This window comes from Astyanax mexicanus, chromosome 11, assembly GCF_023375975.1.
Source record: "Astyanax mexicanus isolate ESR-SI-001 chromosome 11, AstMex3_surface, whole genome shotgun sequence".
Taxonomy (NCBI): domain Eukaryota; kingdom Metazoa; phylum Chordata; class Actinopteri; order Characiformes; family Acestrorhamphidae; genus Astyanax; species Astyanax mexicanus.
Window position 1 is genome coordinate 36,331,190 of NC_064418.1, and position 18,583 is coordinate 36,349,772.

Genomic DNA, 18,583 nt, shown 5'->3' on the forward strand with positions numbered 1-18,583 from the left:
CGCAGTAAACAATCCCTTGGGTGCAGGATGGCCATCCGCTGTACCCCCTTCAGCACCCCGGCACAGGAGACCCCGAGGCACAGAAGCTGAAGAAAGCCTCAGGGTAGGCGCTCTAAGGAGTCAGGGCCGCGGGAAGATGAACCCTTCACGGGGGAGAATTTTCTTGGGGGCTACGTGTTGGTGTGGTGAGCCTTCGGTCTTGTTCCATGTTAGACGGTGCCTACGAGTACCCGCAGCCTGTGGGACTACCTGGGATATGCGCCCAGTAGCTCTACCCCGCACCAGCCCGTACTCCACAGTCATTTCCCCCAGGGGCTGTACTCTACCCTGGCTCTCGGCCACAAAGCTCCTAAGGCCGTCCCGACTCCCGCGGCTACTACGCCGCACTCCGTACTCCGCTCCTGTGCCGGCTCCCAGAACTTTTCTCAACCCCAGGTCTCCTGCTCCTAGGCTGCTCAGAGGCCTCCTGACCTCAACCCCAGAACCTGTCATGTCTCCGTTTGTACCCCATGTCCAGTCTCCCTTCACGTCCCCTGTCCAGTCCGCATTCCCGCCCTCAGTCAAGTGTCCGTCCCTGTCCCCTGTCCAGTCTCCATTTGTGCCCCATGTCAAGTCTCCTTTCACACCCCCTGTCCGGTCCGCATTCTCGTTCCTTGGCTTTCCTGGACCCTCTATTCCTGCACTGAACTGTGCACCTTTTTTACGAGTGTGTAAGCAGAGTGTGCTGCTCTGTCTGCTGCATGCAGATTAAATGCTGAGAGAGAGTTTAGGTGATTCTGTGAGAAGTAGCTATAGATTTCTATGAAAAATTGTTGGATTCATCGATTGTCACTTTAAAAATAAAATAATTAATTTGAGAGTTGGACTAATCTATCATACATCATACATCATACATAATAGCTTTTTAGGCTTTGTATGCCTGTGTACATATCTTTTTTTTATGTTGCATGAACTATCAAACGTAGCTGTTGTAGATACATGACATGTACAAAACTAAAAAAATCAAGGGTATTGAAGCTTTTATTGGAGTCAAATATTTCACTGTATTTCGCAACTAGAGCATTAGTGAGTTCAGTTTGTTGCCCTGTCTAATCCATGATTCCCTAACTTATGTCAAAAGTACTGGATGGAGCACCATTATTCTAGAGAAACGTTCAACTGCTCCACAGCTCAATGTTTGGGGTTTTATACCCCTTGAGCCCAAACTTATCAGTAGGCAACAGTTTTATTTTTATCTGCTCCATAGTCACCTTTTACACTGGGTCTCTTAATACGACTAGTATCTGTATTGTCTCCTAATAAGCCCCATGTGTTTATACTTAGTCAAATGTATCTGAAATCTGATTGGGTGGCCATTACTACTGTTAAGGTGTAGTCAGGGTCTCACATCATTTCCTGAGGTGGTTTGAACCATTGGATTTGCATCTGTTATAAATGCACATTTTTATGCAGTTTGGTCTGTTACTAATAAAGTGCCCAGGTGTAAATGGGGTCAGAGAGGACTAGCCTACAGGCTACAGTTCTCAATAGGGACTAGAGAAGCTGTGTGAGTGTGTGCATTTGCACACCTGTGTCAGCAATTGCTGCATCTTAAACTAGCTGAATGCAATCAGCATTGAGTGTCCACAAACCACACAGGGTGGTTATTCCTTACATTTTTTTAAAGAAATGCTGAAACTAATTCAGTTCAATTAATTTTTTTAGCACGTTTACAGCAAAAGTTGTAACAAAATAGCTATACTGAGAAAACAGGTCCACAGTGGCAAGGAAAAACTCTTATGTTAAGAGGAAGAAACCTTAGAAGGAACCAAGACTCCATCAGAAACACCCATCCCCCTCAGAGTACAAACAAATAACAGAACAAAAACGACTGTACAGAGAGAAACTAATGCACCTCTATTTCTTCTCACAGTTACTACAAATGTGTAATCATCTTACATCTGTGAATTTCCCGTATTGCTTTATCTTGTGTCAGTATGCATTTGACCAAAACTTGAAAGACGTCTGTAAATGAAAATCAGTACTGATGCCGCAGATAATCACACTGCACCAAGAAATCTACGAAAAAAAAATATTTTCGTAGATTTCTTGTCTATAGGCTTTTTTGAAGCCCAGATTGTTTGAGAGTTTTCTCTAATACTGCTAGATGATTAAGAATGAACACATAAAAATTAATCAGTGAGAAAACTCTTCAGATCATTCGAAATGCATGATCCTTACTTGAGGACTTTTGGGTGCATAGGATTTCAAATGAGGTTTGGGTGCAAAAATAGCAATCCTGCAAGAGTTTACAGGGGTTTTAGGTGAAGTGTTCAGAAGTGTATGATACTTGTCCAAAAGTGTATGATATTCAGCATGTTGTGTATGTGGTATGGGCAGCTGTGTGTTAAGTTTGGAGAAAACTTAGAAACTGGGACTTAACAAACTAAATATATATATATATATATATATATATATATATATATATATATATATTATAAAGCAGCCATATATATCTGGATCTCTAAGGTCAGGGTTCAGGAGGGTCACATATCTTGCTTGGGCAAAAGGCCCACAGAAAATAAAATACTTAACTAAGGACTGCAGTCCATTGGAGGGTGCAACACAAATTAACTCACACCTAACAGAAATTTAGCAGCTTGTCTACCATGTGGTATTGGGAGGTGGGAGGAAACCCACACAGACATAAGGAGGACACACCAAACTCCTCACAGACATAAACCAGAGTAGGGATCAAAGGCCCTGCAGTGTGCAGCACACACTACCCACTGTGCCACTGTGCCACCCTATGTCTTTCATCATCCACATCTACTTCTCAAAAACATTAAATGCACTAAATGGCAATATGTGGGAGGAGGTGTGATTCGAGAGCTTAATGAAACATGCAGAGTGGGCGAGGCATTAATCACCATGTTGTTGTTAAAAGCCTCTGTCTGATTTGAATATAAAATCAGAGTAAGTGGTTTGACTGTGGCATGTTTATAACTAAAGTGCTAAATAGTAAAGCTACAGATATGCTAGTCTAGATAGACTAGACCATCCAGAGCTGGCACGTTGCATAGGTGATATATGCAAATGCTAGCAGCCCTTCCATCCATAGGGGCACCCGGGCACCTGCAAGAAAAACAAAATTAAGTTTTTTTTTTTTTTTTGTTTTTTTGTTTTTTTTATTACCAAAAAAAAGCCCACTGACATGTAGCTACCCTGACATGTAGCTACAGCAAACAAGCTTGATGTGAGATATGTTCTAACTTATTAAGAAAAAATATGAATAATGTTTTGTGTATGAATGTAATTAGGTGTCATTTTTTATTCTTGCTATTTGTGTTTAGAATGTTATAGGATATATTATGTCATTGGTGCTATTATTAGCTTAGCTCAGCAAGTTTTAGAAAGTAATTCATACATGTATACAATTTACTATAATAGTTCTTACTACTGTACCCATTTATGTAATATAGTATTTATATTTTGTGCAATACCTTATTTATGTTTATTTATTGTATATATTACTGTATTTATAATTTAATTAATTTCCCTTGTGCCTTTAATACTCTTTTTACTGTTTAATGCTGAACACAATGATCGATGATGCAAGGGCCGGCTCTGAGACAACCGGCTGCTTCATAAATGTTCACATTATTTCCAATAGGCTATTGGCTTGGAGGCTTCCACTGGAAGACAGATTAGAAAGCACTGACCAGGTTTCCACATTAATGTTTACAATAATACAACAATGACAATAACTTTTACAATACAATAATGATCTCTTACCAGCTCATCTGACCAGCATATTTGTCACTGTGCAGCAAAAAGACAAATCATACAGATGCAAAAAAAAGTAAAAAAAAATATTGCAGAAAGAAGCTTTTTATTATATCATACATTTGCTGTTTCTACTGCAGCTACATGTTATCTAACATTTTACCAAACATGAATAGCTCTTCCCTTTTTTTATTCTGCATTGCATTGTGGGATAGTGTCCATCAAAACCAGTCTCTATAGGTACTGTGCTTCATTTTAGAGTACACTTGACTTTATCTTAACTAACATATTCAAAAACTAGTTAATATTAGCCATGAACCATAGCCATTTTGATGTTGCAGAGTGCCAGCACTGCCCTACCATTTTTGTGTGTACTGCACCTTGCATAAATAAAATGCTACATTTTGAGACACAACTGATGCACAGAGGATATACGAACAGCAAGTATATCTTTAGCCTAAGACTAACGCACTTTAAATCAGCATTTTAAGAAACACCACACACAGTGCATTCTGCAAAAAAAGAGGACATGGTATGATTGCACTGCTGTGCTCCATCAAAACTAGGAACCTCTTACGGAGGGTTACGACATTTGTGGCTTATTTTAGTGGTAAAAGAACTTCTGCCAACACCTCAAGTCTAAGAGGTATAAGTAATGTAAATAACACTGGTGTATATAAAACACTTTTAAAATGAATTTCATGTAATTTCAATAATTAAAATATATGCGCTGTTTTTACATTAACTTTGGCCAATCCTATTTCTCCCTTGTTTTTGATTGTAATCCTTGGAACAAAGTTGGAAGGAGAAGGAGTGAAATCCTCTGATACAGATACAGTATATAGTTAGCAGTATAATGCTTAAGTTCAGCAACCTAGCTGCTGGTAAACTAGTTAACATCAGGGCATAATATGTCTTCAGAAAGGAAGCAGGTGGAAGAAAATGAAGAAAAATGGCCATGAAACATTAAAACTACAAATTAATCTATGGCAATATAGTGATTATCTATGTATAGGGTAAACCAGGACACCTGGCTAAATGAAGTCACCACCTAATTTGCATAATACATGTTTTTGAAGCTGTAAAGGGTTAAGGTTGTGGGAGTGAAAAAATGGAGTAAAAACACCCTAAATATGTTAGAAATGATACAAATGGGGGGGGGGGGGGGGGGGGGGGGGGGCTTGTGCACAGCTGTTTCTCCGGAGAGGAAATTTATGTGGAGCTTTGATTTGGCGCCCCCTCTAGGCTGCATACCCCCCCTTAAGAACAGGGCTGCTCTCACTGATGCGACTCAGGGATTATGTCACACGCAGCACTGTGCGCAGTGCCCTAGTGCCTGTAAATTTAATGGTCCAATGACGGTAATTTAAAAAACAGGACATTTCCTCATTTTTTGAAAAAAAAAAAAAAACCCGGGACGCCCGGGACAGGACGTGAAATACGGACAGCCCTCTGTTTTGAGTATGTCTCTCAGTAGCCCTAACACTTCCCCCTACCACTCAAGCCTAACAAGAATCTGGAAACCCTACTCACAGACATACACATGTAAAACAGAGGGGTACGGCTAAGTGGTAAGGTCAATGGTGAAATGGGATTGGGCCTATGTATTCAAGTCACATTTTAAACTCTGAAAGCCACCTCATCACAACAGTAAGGGCTAGAGCCAGAATGTGTCCTGATTGCTTGTGTATTTTGATAAAAATACAAGCCCAATTAGAAAATGTTGTAATATTGGTTATAAGTTTGACAAATCAAATGAGTTCACAAGGCAAAACATGAAATATCTTGGGTACAATCAAATAAAAATCACAGTCCACTGTTCTACACTGTTCTATTTTTTTATTTGAATTCCCAGTACTGTTACAACTTTTTCTGATTTGTGTCTTCAAATTTACATACATTGGCTCAAAAATAAATGATGATTGATCTCGCTCTGTTTATTTGGGCAACACATTTATGTTTGTAGTTTCAGATTTATCTAAATAAGAAATGACTTTGCTGGCTTTACTGCTTTTACAAACCATCTTAAATCCTCACATGGAAAAGTGACTTTGCATCACTTTATCTCACTAGCTTGATTATGGAAAGTGTAGGTGTTTGACATGACAGATTTCTAAGGTGTTTTCCTTCCAACCAAACACCTATTTCAGAAAAGCCACCCACACGCGTCTTTACCAACTTCCAGTCAGAAAAAAGGAAGTTAATCTAAATAATAAAGAACATTATAAATTCACTGGGAGAAGTGATTAATGAAATGGCGTAAAGTCTCTCAACTACCAGCTGACAGCAGATTTTGTGTTAACTTTACTGTCACTAAACTATATCGCTAAATCATTGAGTCTGCGTCAGCGATCAGGCAAACAGTTCCTGCCATTTCCTGTTTTTTTTTTCACTTCAGTCAAAATATACTGAGGAGCTCAGCGAGTATACACACACATACACACACGCCGCTGTAAAGCTGACATGTCTGTAAGGTGCTTAACCCTTCTGCTAAGCCTGTATCTGTCCTTTCAAAAAGGTAAGTGGAAAAACAGCAACGATCACATTTATTTTGTGCTCAACTTTTACTACCTTTTGTATTTATGTCAAAATTAATTCATTAGTTACTAATTTTAATCATTTTAAAGATACATTTACAAAGTAATTAAGTATCCTGGACAGTGGCTGCTCAAAATAGAATCAATTACATGTATGAAGTTACATTATTTGAGTAAAAATATGATTTTTAATTATTATTTTTTTTCATTTACTTAAGAATAACAGTAGTTTATTTTTTTTGTTAATCAAGTAATTTGCCTAATTTACATCGATTAGCCTTAACATTAACACCACTCACCACAAGCGAAGTGAACACCATTGAAGTTTGGCAAATTTGAGTGGCTATATTAGGCAGCAAGTGAACAGTCAGTTCTTGAAGTTGATATTGAAAACAAGAAAATTAGGCGAGCGTAAAAATCTGAGACGCTTTAAACAGAACGCTGATGCTAAATGACATCTACAAAACATCAGATGGCCCTGATTTTTTACACATTTCAATTATTAATGTAGCTACTACAAATTTCAAGCTATTTAAACGTGTGCAAGAAATCCGTGTCCACCCTGTCATCTTGGGATAACCCGACCCCTTTAAGAAAGAAAGTAACTTTAGTACCACTAAAATCTTTAAACTATTTATTTTCAAGGGACTGAAGACATTTGCTGAATAATAAACATTTTACTTAATATGGCTGAGGTAAAGCTTAAACATAATTAAATATCCAGGTAATTAAAATGATTTTGATTTAGAAATCAAAATGTATATCTGAAACAGAACAAAGTCTCCATCAACATTTTTAAATGTTTGCAACTGTATGTGCACTACATTTTAATTTAAAGGCAGTAAATTTCAATAAAATTGTCCACACTGTCTTTGTCGGCCTTGTCTTGCAGCTTGCCATGGCAGGGTAGATGGATGCATGCAAGTGAAAACATAAAGTGATTACAGTGGGAAAATATGATTTCTGTGTAGTATTATGTTTGATAAATCTGAAGAATATAGGTTCCAAAAGGCACAGTATTTTGATAATGACAACTAGGCTAAAATCATACTTAAACAATTGAAAAAAATGCCATGTTTTGTTGTTCTGTGAAATATATTGCGATATTAAAACAGGATTTCTCACCAGATTTCACCATAAATCAATGATCCGGCATTTCATGATATTAAAAATGCCATCTGTGTATCCAACCAAATGATATGTTATGGGAAATTAGAAAAGAGCTAATTTTGTTTTTGTATCAAGCAGTAAAAAAGCTATTATGTGTATATACAATTTTATGCAGTCGCATCTTATTATAACAACTGCACATCCTGAAATGTGACAATTGTGTAGCTGAATGCTGAAAAAGGTATGAAATTAAAGAAAGAGTTTACAAACATAAATGATCACAATTATATATTTTTACATACAAATTATTTCATCTGAGATTACAGGGCTTTTTAGTACACAACTACGTGGCATGTTTACTGTAGTAAAACACCAAGGGTATGATCAGTGCACTAGAATCCAGATTCCTCATACCACTCACTCACTCATGAATTATCAACACTATACACCAACCTGCCTACCGACTTCACATCTTACAAATACACTCCACGGGTAACCATAGCACTACACACACACACGCACACAAACACATACACATTCACACATTTTCACATCAAGCAACTTATTTGCTGACACCATCTACACTTTACAGATAACATCTCACTGGTAGTTTATTTTTATACCTAATGAAAAAAAACCTACTGCAGAAGCTGGTCACCTGTATCTAAAATATCACTCCTCTGTCACCATACCATCCCAGAAATAATTGTGATAAACAATGTTATTGTAATTTTATGTCACCGGTATTACTGGTATATAATACTACTATAAAGCATTTACACTATTACATTTTAAAGAACAAAAAAATATATATATATTTTTAAATATTATATAAATACACAAAGTAAACACAATGGTCAATATTGAGGTCAGCAAAAATGACTATATATTGTATGTTAAGTCAATAATGTAATTATTGTGACAAGCCTAGCATTAAGAAATAGAAAGAGGTGGGTAGTCTGGATACAGCAGAGCTGCTCAGGCAGTTAAAACAAACTCCTGGGCTTAATTTGTACTATCTGGACCTAGATTATGCACCTTGGGAAACTGACCTCCTAAATCTGCATTTAAGATATGCTGCTCCTCATAGATCTGTCAGTACATTTGTAAGCACTTCTGCCTTTTAAAATGATGTTTTTTCTGTTTGTTTTGTCAGCATGGACAGACACTTCTCTCGACGTGACCTCTGGTCTGCAGTACAGCTTTAAAGATCCAGACTCAGTTACTGTTATATGCGAGTATAATTGGGAGAAAGGCTGGGAAGTTGCTGTAAAGCTCAAAGCTAACAACAATGTAGTTTGTGAGACATCTCAAAAAAGAAGAGACTGGTCTCAAGAAGGCAACCAGACCAAGTTCCACCTGAAAAATTTTACTTCTGACCAGAAAAAACTCTCCTACACATGTGAGGTTTTTCGACATGACCCTCTTCCAGTACTCAAGGGAGAAGGGCATGCATTCAGGTTGTTTCCAGGTGAGTGAAGTCAAAATAACTTGTTAAGTTTCTTTTAAACAGTGTTAAGATTAATTGTGAAATTTACTAAACAATTCAATGGGAATAGTGTGGAACTGCATAAATGTACTTTAGTTAAATAACATTTACTGTATGATAATGTGCACTGTTAAAAGAAGCACAGTTTAATGATTGTCTTTGTATTTTGTTTAGAATCGCACATTCTTCCCAATATTCCGTGTAACAGCACGGAGACTACCATTGTCATCCCCCCTCCTGAGATTCCCTGCCGTCCCAACACTCTCATCTGGGCCTGGGCTCTGATCGGTCTGATGCTCCTTTTGTGTCTCTACAGCCTGATTATCACCATTCTCTACATTACGCTGAAGGTAACGCTAATATATTGATTGTATTGTTTTATTGACTCTTATATCATAAAACATCTTCCAGGTCTTCGGCACATCACCCACACATGCAACTGAACTGAAAAATTGATCATTAATGCTGAAAGCAAACCAAACTTTGACAAGCAATACTGTCCAAATGGCAGAACAGGACATCCAAGAGCAGCACAAAAAATAACCAAAAAGAAAAAAAAAACAAATGAATGAGGGCTTTCCAAACTGTGCGACATTCATCAATCATCCTATATGTTTTTTTAAGAACTTTTTTGTCTCACTATTCTCCTCAATTTAACTATGTTTGGTAAATAAGCTTTATTGTCTTTTTTTCTTTTTCTCCAGATTAAATGGTCTCAAGAGTTGAACGACACATTAACTTATGTTCCAATGCAGGTAGGAAACTATTATATTAATCTTATCTAAGCTGAAAACAATCTAATTTAATCATGATCTACACAAATATGGTGCAATCCTATATAAATCAAGAAACTTTTTTTTTGTCTGAATTGTTTAAAAGCAGGTCAAACTAAAGGTATAAACTGATTTGAAGCAATAATTTGGACTTTAAGAACCATGTTATTACTTTGCAGCGTTATTTACATTTTGGATATCTCGAAAATTGAGGAGACAAAAAATAATAATAATAATAATAATAATAATAACAATAGGAAAAAAATAATAGGAAAAATAATAGGATTACCTACTGCAATCACACTAATAAATCTTTTTAATATGTGGGGGTCTATGGTATGCTTTTCCACATGTAAATGGACCTCATGCTGTGACAATTTTGGGCTTTTCTTGCATAAGGGGGCTGTAGATACACAGTCTTTGTTTGTAAGTTACACAATGTCACACAATGCCCACCTTCTTTTAAAAATTCTCAGGAGTTTCTTTATGTGGTAATGCGCTCCTAATGAACTGTTTTTATTGCCTAGCCATGGTCAAAGAGACTTTACAGTATGAGTCATATCATAGTTCTCCATGAAAAAAAAAAAAAGATGGCACATCCCTTGAAAATTGCCTGAGTCTGGGAAGTGTAGGATGGCTCTCCCTCTCCCCTCAGCATTTAGTGAAATTCTAGCCAATGATAAGAGACTAAAAAGCTAGTGTGTTTGCTTTAAAAGATTTAAAAGATACAGTGGTGCATCAAATGACTTAAAGGACACTCATGTTAGCTGTCACCCTCCCAGCCTGGTGTGTTAGCACTGTGTGTGTTAGAGAGAAATTTAGATATAATGTGGAACTGTAAAGAATTAAACTGATGGGAAATAACAAGTGCATAAGCAGGAGTGTGTTATATGTTGTTTTATATATATGTCAAACTATAATCACAGTGTTTTTCCACTAACTTGAGCAGAAATATTGTGGCTTACCTTTGACCTACTAACCTCTTTCAGAAGCAAGTGAGACAGAAGAATGCAGACAAGAACGCAGAATACATGGATATGCGTAAAGTGCCCCCAATGGCAGCAACTGTCAGAGATATGAACCACAACTCTCATCGGCTTCCTGCTGCCTTCATGTGATCCATCTTCATATACTATCATGTGTATGTTTACATCATGCAGCCTGTGATGTATTCACCTCATCAAGGAGATTCAGAAGAGCCAGTCACATCCACACAAGCCTCACTGCTGTAAAGACACAAAATGAAGAAGTATATATAACACACTTTCAGACATAACTGTCAATAAAGGCAGGAATATAAATAACAAAAAATAGGTAGTGTTTTGATTATCCTATTACAAGGGCGCATTTACATTGGGGTGGGGTGGGATATACATTATTTTGCAGCGCAGGAACATTCTTTTCTTGCAGTTGATATGTTGGAGGCAAGTGCAAGTATTAGAGTAAGTGGGACCTACAATCTATTAGGCAGGTGGCTTTAATGTAATGGCTGATGGTGCATATTGCTATACTTTATTGTTGTAATTGTATTACTGTATTTCCTATGCTAATATTTTATAGTGGCTTGGGCATCATAATGCTAAACTTTAAATTTATATATATATACTGGCAAATACACATTCAATATATGTTATATTTTCTTGACAAATAAAACATAATGAACAAACTGCTTGGTTGTGATAAGCTATTTTTTGTCGCAATGTTCCTTGCTAAATTACACCCCGCCAACAGGCTATTTTCATGCCTAGCGCCTGCTTTTTTTTTTTTTTTAACAGCGGCAGAGATTACAAATATATTTACGCCGATTTGTGATGAGTGTGGTGGTCTGAAAATGAGGGGTGTTCAGGTAAATGGCTGGCATGTTGGTATCCTTGCAGCAGAAAACACAGGTGCGTCACTGACTGATTTGCATCCTGACAGTAGTCAACCATCAGATGTTCATTCCTAGCTTGGCATTGCAGATGCGCTGTGGTTGTTTTTTCTTGCTTAGCAAGTGGACATTTTTTATTTAGTGCCTCAGGCACTCATATTTTAAAATGCAATCATAAAATGTAAGTAAAATCACAGACATGTACCTTTTATAATTCACAGAAGAGTCCCTAATTGTCTATAAGATTCCTTGTTTAACATCAGCATTATATGCATCTCAGTCAAATAAAAATAATCAGAAGGATTTATAACTCTGCAAGGTCAAATCTTAAAATATATTCAATGTAGACTTCCTGTTAACCTCCAGTGTACTGCTTGTAATGTAGACAGAAAAGTGTGAGTAATAGTGTACAGTAGGTCTCAGAGTGATTTAATCTTTCACACCATATAACCAGGCCGCCACATCCGCCTCTTTATTAATGGTCTTTTTCTCACTGCTTAAAAACGATACATCCAGAGAATCTATAGCTAGAGTACTGGCTCTGGTACAGGCCAATGCTATACCCAAACTCCTCTCTGTTTTTAAGCTAGTATTTATAGGAGAAATCTGGTGTAAAATTGACTTGGGGTGTAGTGAAACAAACATTTGTCAAATAGCTCTAGGGCTGAACGATTAATTGCATTTGCGATAATTTTGCGATATTTTAAAACGCGATTCTCTAACCGCACTGGCTGCGATTTGACTGGTCACGTGGCTTGGGAGCGAGCCAAGCCGATGACGAGCGGAGCATACCCGAGCAGAAGGCAGGGAGGTGGAGAAGTGAAGTCAACACAGCGCACTTTAGGGCGTTTTCACACCAGCACTATTTGGTCCGGTTAAAACGAACTCTGGTCCGTTTGTAACTTTAGTGCGGTTCGATTGAGCAGGTGTAAAAACAGTAATCGCACTCGGGTGCGGATCAAAAGAACCGGACCGAGACCACCTCCTCTAGGTACCAAACGAACTCTGGAGCGGTTCGCTTGTGGTGAGAACGTGATCCGGTCTCGATCGGATCCACCTATTAAATATAAGCCATTTATTTGAGCTAAACTGCTGATAAAGCAAGCATAGTTTAAACTAATATATTAGCCAGATAACGCTAATTACCACAGCTGTGAACAAACACTGTGTCCAGGCACGCGCTGCATTCACTGCTCTGTTTATTATGTATAAATCTGCGCTGCATTCATAGCTCACGGCCGCGTGACTCTGTTTATTATGTATAAATCTGCGCTGCACGCAGAAACACTGTGTTTGAAAGTGCAGTGTTTCAGCGTTCAGTGTTAAAGCACAGATATTTGCGCTGGAACACAAAATCTTCTCGCTGTATTTACTTTTTTCGTATATTTATATTTAATGTACTCCCGTGTCAGATAGCTCTGACCAATCAGAGGACACAGGCTGCTTGCGTGGTTTATTGATGCGCATTTTGGTGCGTTTACATTTATGCCTATGGGAAACCAGACCGAACAGAGCGAGAAAACGCTCCAAGTAAACAAACTAATTAGAAACGAACTACAGGTGTGAAAACGCCCTTGTTGCACAATGGCTTCAGGCTCGACAGAACACATCAGTTGTGTAGAATTACTTTGGCTTTAAAAAAGAAGATGCTGCTCAACGTCAGGTACTGTGCTAAACGTGCCTTGCTACTGTTGCTACGACGCGAGGTAACACTACAAACCTTTTTCAGCATTTAAAAAAACACCACAAAGCCTCGTGTGGTATTTGCAAGGCTAAAATGCCAACGACCAGTGCTGCATCTTCAAATACAGAAAATAACGAGTTGGTTAAAGCAGATTCTCTTTATGTTTTTTGCACTTTAATTTTTCATGATGTTACTAGCTGGAGAGCAGTAAGTTAAAGTAAGGTAACAATCTATTGTTTTTCCTAATAAAAAAAATGGTGAAAAGGAAAAGCTATTTATGTATTTATTTTTCTATAAAAAAAACAAATGGTGAAAAGGAAAAGCATAGATTTTTTGCTTTATTGTTATCTGTGCTTTAAATAAATCTGACATTGTTTATTATTAAACAGATTGATTTATTGCTTCTGTTGTTGAAAAATACTTGAGAAGACAAAAAAATCGCATTTTAAATCGCAATCGCAATTTATAGATAAAAAAATTGCAATTAGATTATTTTCCAAAATCGTTCAGCCCTAAATAGCTCACATCCATTTACCAGCAGCATTCCAAAAAAAAAAGCATTTTTCGGAACAGACTTTTTGCCGGTGTTCTCCCAACAGGCTTAGTTAAAATGCTAGCATCAGGGGCACAGAGTTGCTCATACAAAGAACCACTTGTTTTCAGTATTAACATGCACAAAGTAGCTCCACACTTCATTGAAAGAATTCTGAGCACCCTGATATTTAAAATGAGGCACTAAGAACTTATTTTATAACTAATATAGAGTATATATTCATTAACAGCTATATAAACAGTGTTTCTCAGTGGCTTATTTTGAATGTCAGGGTGGTCAGAATTCTACCAATGATGTGTGGAGCTACTTTGAGCTTGATAATACTATACAAATTGTGATTATTTTGCATAGTCAACTCTGTGCCCCTTTTTCTATCATTGTAAGCCTGTTGAAAGATTTGGCTAAAAAGCGCTGTATTTCAGACTTCTGGGGGCAAACTGTGCAAGTGGGATATCCAACAAAAGTTCTTACTTGTTATCATGTTTTACTACATCTCAAGTCCATTTCACACTGGATTTCTCCTTTCAGTATTAAAATATCAAGTTTAGTATGTGCTCAGTAGTAGTAGTACTAAAGTTTCCCTTTTTAACAGGGAACTGTAGCTAGCTAAGCTGAAGTAGAAGCATATCTTAAATAGTCTGTTTGTGGTTTTGTTACTTGGTTTGTTATTCAGTCTAGCCTAGCCTAGCTTAGCTTAGAACTACAGCCCAGCTAGTTAGCTAACCTAGCTAATTTACATAAACAAATACAAACAACTACATAGGTTACATATTTTCTAATTATTCCAGACTCTTACCAGATAGCTATGTGTGTGTTTGTGTGTGGAAAGCTAGCTAAACTGTTTGTAATCGGACACCCAAGCAGCAGCTTTTTAGTCTTTGCAGACACACTGGCCTCCTTGCTCACCTGTAAGGAACAGCAGTGGCTAAATTCAAAATGACCCAGTGTAGATTTTCACAGAAACACTGACCCACACAGTAGTGTGACGTGGAGTGCTCCCATGATGCTTTGCAGCTCCTTAGATTTTAATTTGAGTTAATAATTCATTACCTTAGCTGTAGTTTTGTTAAGCAGGCTTTGAAGTGTTAGTTTTTGTTTTTATAGACGTTATTCTGTGTTTAGTTTGTTAAGTTTTATTTATTTATTCATTTTATTTTTGGAGGAGGACCTACCATCATGTAGTCAACTATTGAGAAACGGTGCCTTAAATAACCGCCATTTCCTTCTGCAGTCACATTTCCACTGTAACTTTCTAAAGAAACGTTTGAGAGGGGGCTGTGCAAGACAGTATCGTCACGGAGGTACACAATCCCGAAACACTGACCCCCACAGAGAAATGATATTGTGGCATAGGAGTGCTCCCACGATGCTTTGCAGCTCTTTAGATTTTAATTTGAGTTTATAATTCAGGAACTTAGCTGTAGTTCTGTTAAGCAGATTTTGAAGTGTTATTTTATGGTCTAATAGATGTTTCACTGTTCTTGGTTTGTTGGTTTTGGATTTTTTTTTTTAGGACTGGCCACCATGCAGTCCACCAGGAGATACAGTGCCCAGTCTCCCACAGTCCCACTCACAAATGTGTTATCAAAAATCAAGCACAGCCCTTGCCTCTGCTTCTACATTTCTCAGGAGTTTCTTTAAGTGGTAAGACATTTCTTATATATTGCACAGTTTAGCCACAGCCATAGTCAAAGATACGTCACTTGTGTGTCACACCATGGTAGAAAACCCTTTTAAGTGGTAGACCCCGAGAGGTTGCAAGTTCCCCAGAAAAAGCAATGAGCTTCCCTCTCTTTGGTAATGTAGGATGACCTTCCCCCTCCCTCCAGAATTTAGCACAGTTTTAGTGAATGTTTACAGACTTATGTTTATCAGTTCTTTTTAGGAAGATAAACTGTGTTGTTGTTGGGTTTTTTTTTTTCATAATTTGGTGGCAAATAAAGAGTTTCTTTATATAGATATAGAGTTTGAGAAGAAGTGAGAGAGAAAGATAGATGAGAGTCTGAGAACTGAAACCAGGTGAGGAATGAACAGAAAATAACTACATTCTGCAAACTTGTGTAGATTGTAGAATCAATAGCTGTCAAATCAGTGGCTTGCAAAATAATGCAAAACTTATTATACAGCTAAAAACTACATAAAAATAGCTAGGAAAATATAATTTCTAACTATATCTTTACCGTTTAATATTTTATTCCTATTTATCCAACATGATGATTTGTCAGGATAACAAGTAGTGTTTCTCAAGACCAAGGTTGTTTTGTTAAGATAACAATATGTTATTGTCTCTAAAAAAATAGATTATTTTAGAAAAATATGATTGTGTGGTAATGTGCAGATTCAACATTTCCAGTCTGCTGTCAGACAGGACAAAACATGTTTGTTTTTTTCCAGACAGGTTTTCTTTTAGTGTTCTTAATAATGGATTTTTGACTGCACTCTACAGTACATGCCCCACACATTTTCTTAAGGATTTTATAAACAGAAACTTCCCTCTTACGAACACAGCTGGTCCACACGCACCTGCATCTATATACAGACACTGAAATAAACTGCTTCAGAGAGAGAGATCATAACTGTTATGCTTGAAAGCAACATTTGAAAAAGGTTCCAGAAAAAATAGCCTGTAACATTATAGAAATATTGTAATGTTGTGAAAGTTATTAGAAACATTTTGACATAACGTTCCCAGCTAAACAGATACTAACATTATCAAAAAGTTAAAAGTAACATACTCAAAACTAAAATTAATATATATATATATATAAATATATATATATAAGTTAATTAAAAACATTCTAAGAATTTTAGTTGTAATGTCAGAAAATGTTATATGAATCAAAAATTGTTAGCTGGGTTTAGATCATTTGCATTAAATACTACACATAATTATAGCCTAACGTTAACCATAAACATTAAAAAAATTTGACCATATACCAACTAATCTGTTTATTTAACTTCCTCTCAAACTCACACCAACATAACCATGGTCCCCAAAACCACAACATCCTAATTACTACAGACACCCATGTGCTTCCACATTCCTCTATTTTTATAAACAATTAAAAAATAATAACACCACGTTCCCTGTTATGAATTAGGCTTTAAATCCCAGCTACCAAGATAACATAAAGTTGGTCCACATTGCAGCCCACACATTTCACAGACTGATGGCACAAAAGAGGGCCAGATGTGGTTGTGTGCTCTTAGTCAGTTTACACTATCACACAACCGCTACAACTTCACTACCAGAAATGACCCACAGATAACCTATGTGTACAACAACAGGCGCATGATCATGTCTTATGTGGCTCAGTTTTAAATAGATAGCAAACCTTGGGCAGACACATCTGGTACATACCACATAGAATGATAGCACAGAAGCACAGAATTGGCCCAGATCTGCTTTGGGACAAGTGTGGCATATTTTAATATGTGGCTCACTTTCAGTAGAAATTGACATAAACATATTTTAATTTAAGTCATTTTAAAGCATCATTTGTGTAAAAGAAAAATTAAAATGGTTAAAAAAAGGTTTTGAAATCTTTAGTGATGAAATGTAATATGCTCTAGGTAAAAGTGATATGTTGACAAAACCAGATTCACATTATTAGACACAGCCCAAATAGCAAAAGTATGTGGAATCAACCTTTATTTTTCCATTGTATAACAAATGAATCAGTGTTGATCTTGGACACCAGAACTAAATTAATCATGAATGTCGACATTAGGTTTATTCTATGATTTTATAGCCTTTTCCTTGCAGCATCTGACATCTGAATCAATGGCAGCCCTGATAAAACAAATTCAGCCCAAGATCAGCTGATCATCCAGAAAAAATCATACCCTATGCTGGTAGGCTTATATGGTCTCACTGCAGAACCAGAAGTCCAGGGGTGGTCCAACTCTGATCCAACTCCTTCTATGTCATGTTTTCATCGGTCCTGTCCCTAAACCTAATCCTAACCCCACCCCTTGGATTTATGGGAGGAGTGGCTATTTTAATGACCAGGATAAGGTACGTTTTTTCTGGATGACTTGCTGGTTGTTATTGGGCTGGATTTTTTTTGCAGGGTTGACATTGATTTAAAGAGCAATTTAACACTAATAGTATGATGGCCCCTATGAAGCAATGTTAAATAAAGGCTGTTTAAATATATTTATACATTTTTTTCTATATATGTTTTATTAGTAGAAGTAGTATCATTGTTATGCTTACTTAAGCTTTATACCTCTTTATTTGCACCCTGTTATACGGGTCCTGTTTATACTATTGCACTATTGGCTTGTGTCTTTTGTCTCACGTATGTCTATCTGTGTCCTTGCTGTATTGTATATATGGTTTCTCACATTCTTTTATACTTATAATCTTATTTTCAATACTTTTGGGAAGGAGAGTAACATAATTTAAATTCTCTGTATGTCCTTTACATATGCAGAATTGACAATAAAAACGTGACTTGACTGCTGCTCAATTTCGTTGTACACTGTGCAATGACAATAAAGGCATCTTTTACTTTCAGTGCTTGTGTAGTACATTTTAGAATAAACTTTTTTAATACATTAATTATTTCACTTTGGTATGGAGCTTAAAGAACACTTTAACTTTTACTCAAGTTCCTTTTTTGATAGGGGACTTGTATTTTTACTGGGTGTGGGTGTTTTGTACCTTATTAATCTGTGGAGATTTGCTTTGAGCGGTAGCTGCAGTAGATGCAGTGGATCCAGGAGATGGCAGAAACTCGCTGTGAGGCGGTTCCTCTTGCTGCACTGCCACATCAGAGCAAGAGGAGGGAGGAAGC

General features: G+C 37.0%; 1 protein-coding gene and 1 long non-coding RNA gene across 5 annotated transcripts in view; one reads left to right on the top strand and one right to left on the bottom strand.

Moving 5' to 3' along the window:
* LOC111194896 (uncharacterized) overlaps window positions 1–18,572 on the bottom strand; it is a 34,151-nt gene extending 15,579 nt beyond the window's left edge. Inside the window, exons 1-2 of one of the 2 annotated variants that reach the window (XR_007441141.1) lie at window positions 18,451–18,572; window positions 10,655–10,900 (exon numbers count right to left, since the gene is read on the bottom strand). This is a non-coding gene — a long non-coding RNA (uncharacterized LOC111194896). Of the gene's footprint in view, window positions 1–10,639; window positions 10,901–18,450 lie in introns of both variants that reach the window. The other variant, XR_007441142.1, reaches the window with a different exon arrangement.
* si:ch211-67e16.3 (uncharacterized) lies at window positions 6,202–11,343 on the top strand. Of its 3 annotated transcripts, none has more exons than XM_007234144.4 (5): window positions 6,202–6,283; window positions 8,569–8,883; window positions 9,076–9,251; window positions 9,606–9,656; window positions 10,664–11,343. In XM_007234144.4, exons 1-5 carry the CDS (start codon window positions 6,229–6,231, stop codon window positions 10,790–10,792), a joined length of 726 nt encoding a protein of 241 aa, XP_007234206.3. In that variant the 5' UTR covers window positions 6,202–6,228; the 3' UTR covers window positions 10,793–11,343. The 3 variants fall into 3 exon arrangements, with proteins under 3 accessions (XP_007234206.3, XP_007234207.3, XP_022535980.2); XM_007234145.4 differs by having other exon boundaries at window positions 10,667–11,343; XM_022680259.2 differs by lacking the exon at window positions 9,606–9,656.
* Window positions 18,573–18,583: the final 11 nt, after the last annotated feature.

Coding starts and splice junctions, on each gene's coding strand:
- si:ch211-67e16.3 (XM_007234144.4), top strand. CDS start 6,229: ATGTCTGTAAGGTGCTTAACCCTTCTGCTAAGCCTGTATCTGTCCTTT. Junction 8,884..9,075: donor TGCATTCAGGTTGTTTCCAG/GTGAGTGAAGTC, acceptor TATTTTGTTTAG/AATCGCACATTCTTCCCAAT. Junction 9,252..9,605: donor TTCTCTACATTACGCTGAAG/GTAACGCTAATA, acceptor CTTTTTCTCCAG/ATTAAATGGTCTCAAGAGTT.